Source organism: Aptenodytes forsteri, unplaced genomic scaffold (assembly GCF_000699145.1).
Source record: "Aptenodytes forsteri isolate BGI_AS27 unplaced genomic scaffold, ASM69914v1 Scaffold96, whole genome shotgun sequence".
NCBI classification, from domain to species: domain Eukaryota; kingdom Metazoa; phylum Chordata; class Aves; order Sphenisciformes; family Spheniscidae; genus Aptenodytes; species Aptenodytes forsteri.
The window spans coordinates 62394-63751 of record NW_008795029.1 but is presented as its reverse complement, the minus strand read 5'-3'; the positions used below and the strand labels follow the sequence as shown (position 1 = coordinate 63751).

Genomic DNA, 1358 nt, shown 5'->3' with positions numbered 1-1358 from the left:
CACAAAGGGAAGGAGACCCTGAAGGAGAGAGGGCTGGAGGGTGGTACCGAGCAGTCCCTTCGGTGAGACCAGTAGAAAGAGTTGCACCGAGGAAGCCCTTTGGAGGGGCCATGTGGTCCCCAGTGCCTCTCCCACCTCCTCCTCCTCCTCCTCCTCCTCCTCCTCAGGCAGGAGGAGGCAGAGTTGCTGCTGCTGCCAATGCGCCAGGATAGAGAGATCTCGGCGCGGGAGGAGATGACGCAAAAGGCAGAGCTCCCCCCAAAAAAGTGTTTCTCCAGGACGAAGATGGCGGCAACTTAGCCCAGGGGCCCAAGATGCCTGTGCCCATCGGGGGCCCCCAGCCAGGCAGTTCCGCCCCGTGCGCCCGGGGCCCCCGCGCCCGGCGGCAGCAGCGGCGGCAGCCGCAGCCCATTGTCACCAGCAGCGGCGGCGGCGGCCCCGGCAGCCTCCTCCTCCTCTTCCTCTTCCTCCTCCTCCTCTTCAGCATCCTCGGCAGCGCTCCGGGAGCCCTGCAGCAGCGTCTCTCCAGTTAGAGCGGAGGGGGGAGAGGAGAAAGAGGAGACGGAGACAGCGGTGCAGGCATCTGTGCCGCGGCTCGGGGCTGAGGAAGAGGAGCAGCGGCGGCGGCAGGGAGGAAGAGGAGGCGAGGAGCCCTCCCGGAGCCGTCCGTCGGCAGCGGGGGACGCGGCATGCAGCTGTCCGGGGGCAGCGGGCTTTTCTCAGGAGGGAGATGGGGAGCTGCGATCTGACCATGCCTGGGTGAGAGGGGGAAAGGACCAGCCGCGCAGCCCCGCCACCACCAACTATCACCACTACCACCACCATCTCCTCTCCCTCCTCCTCTCTCTGCGTTATTGCTCTTATCTTCTCCACGGCACTCCGCGTTGGATGGACTGGGGCTGCTTCGTGTGGTGAGACCAAGGCAGAGCCACCGGCGAAACCCAACAGTATCTCAGAGGAAGAAAAAGAGGAAAGAAAGAAGAGGGAGAAAGAGAGAGGGGGGAGAGTGGAAGAGGGAGGGAGCGAGCGAGCGAGCGAGCAAGAGAAGGGAAGGCAGGCAAGAAAATCCCCCCAATCTTTTAAGTCAATGCATATTGTGGTGACACTGGCAAAGGAGCCCTCACGGTGGAGTCGGCCAGGGCTGTGCGTTCCCAAAATATGACCAGGGGTGCTTGGATGTGCAGTCGGCAGTATGATGACGGCTTAAAAATCTGGTTCGCACCCCGGGAGAACGAGAAACCCTTCACGGATTCAGAGAGGGCTCAGAAATGGCGACTGTCCCTGGCATCGCTCTTGTTTTTCACAGTCCTGCTCTCTGATCACTTGTGGTTCTGCGCCGAGGCCAAATTCACGGGGAC

The 1358-nt window shown here is 62.4% G+C and overlaps 1 protein-coding gene across 1 annotated transcript in view; it reads left to right on the top strand.

The window, feature by feature from the left end:
• The first annotated feature begins 1158 nt into the window (after positions 1–1158).
• FAM155A (family with sequence similarity 155 member A) overlaps positions 1159–1358 on the top strand; it is a 965-nt gene continuing 765 nt past the window's right edge. The window contains exon 1 of the mRNA XM_009276138.1: positions 1159–1357. Coding sequence (XP_009274413.1) covers positions 1159–1357 — 199 coding nt within the window. The remainder of the gene's footprint in view (position 1358) is intronic.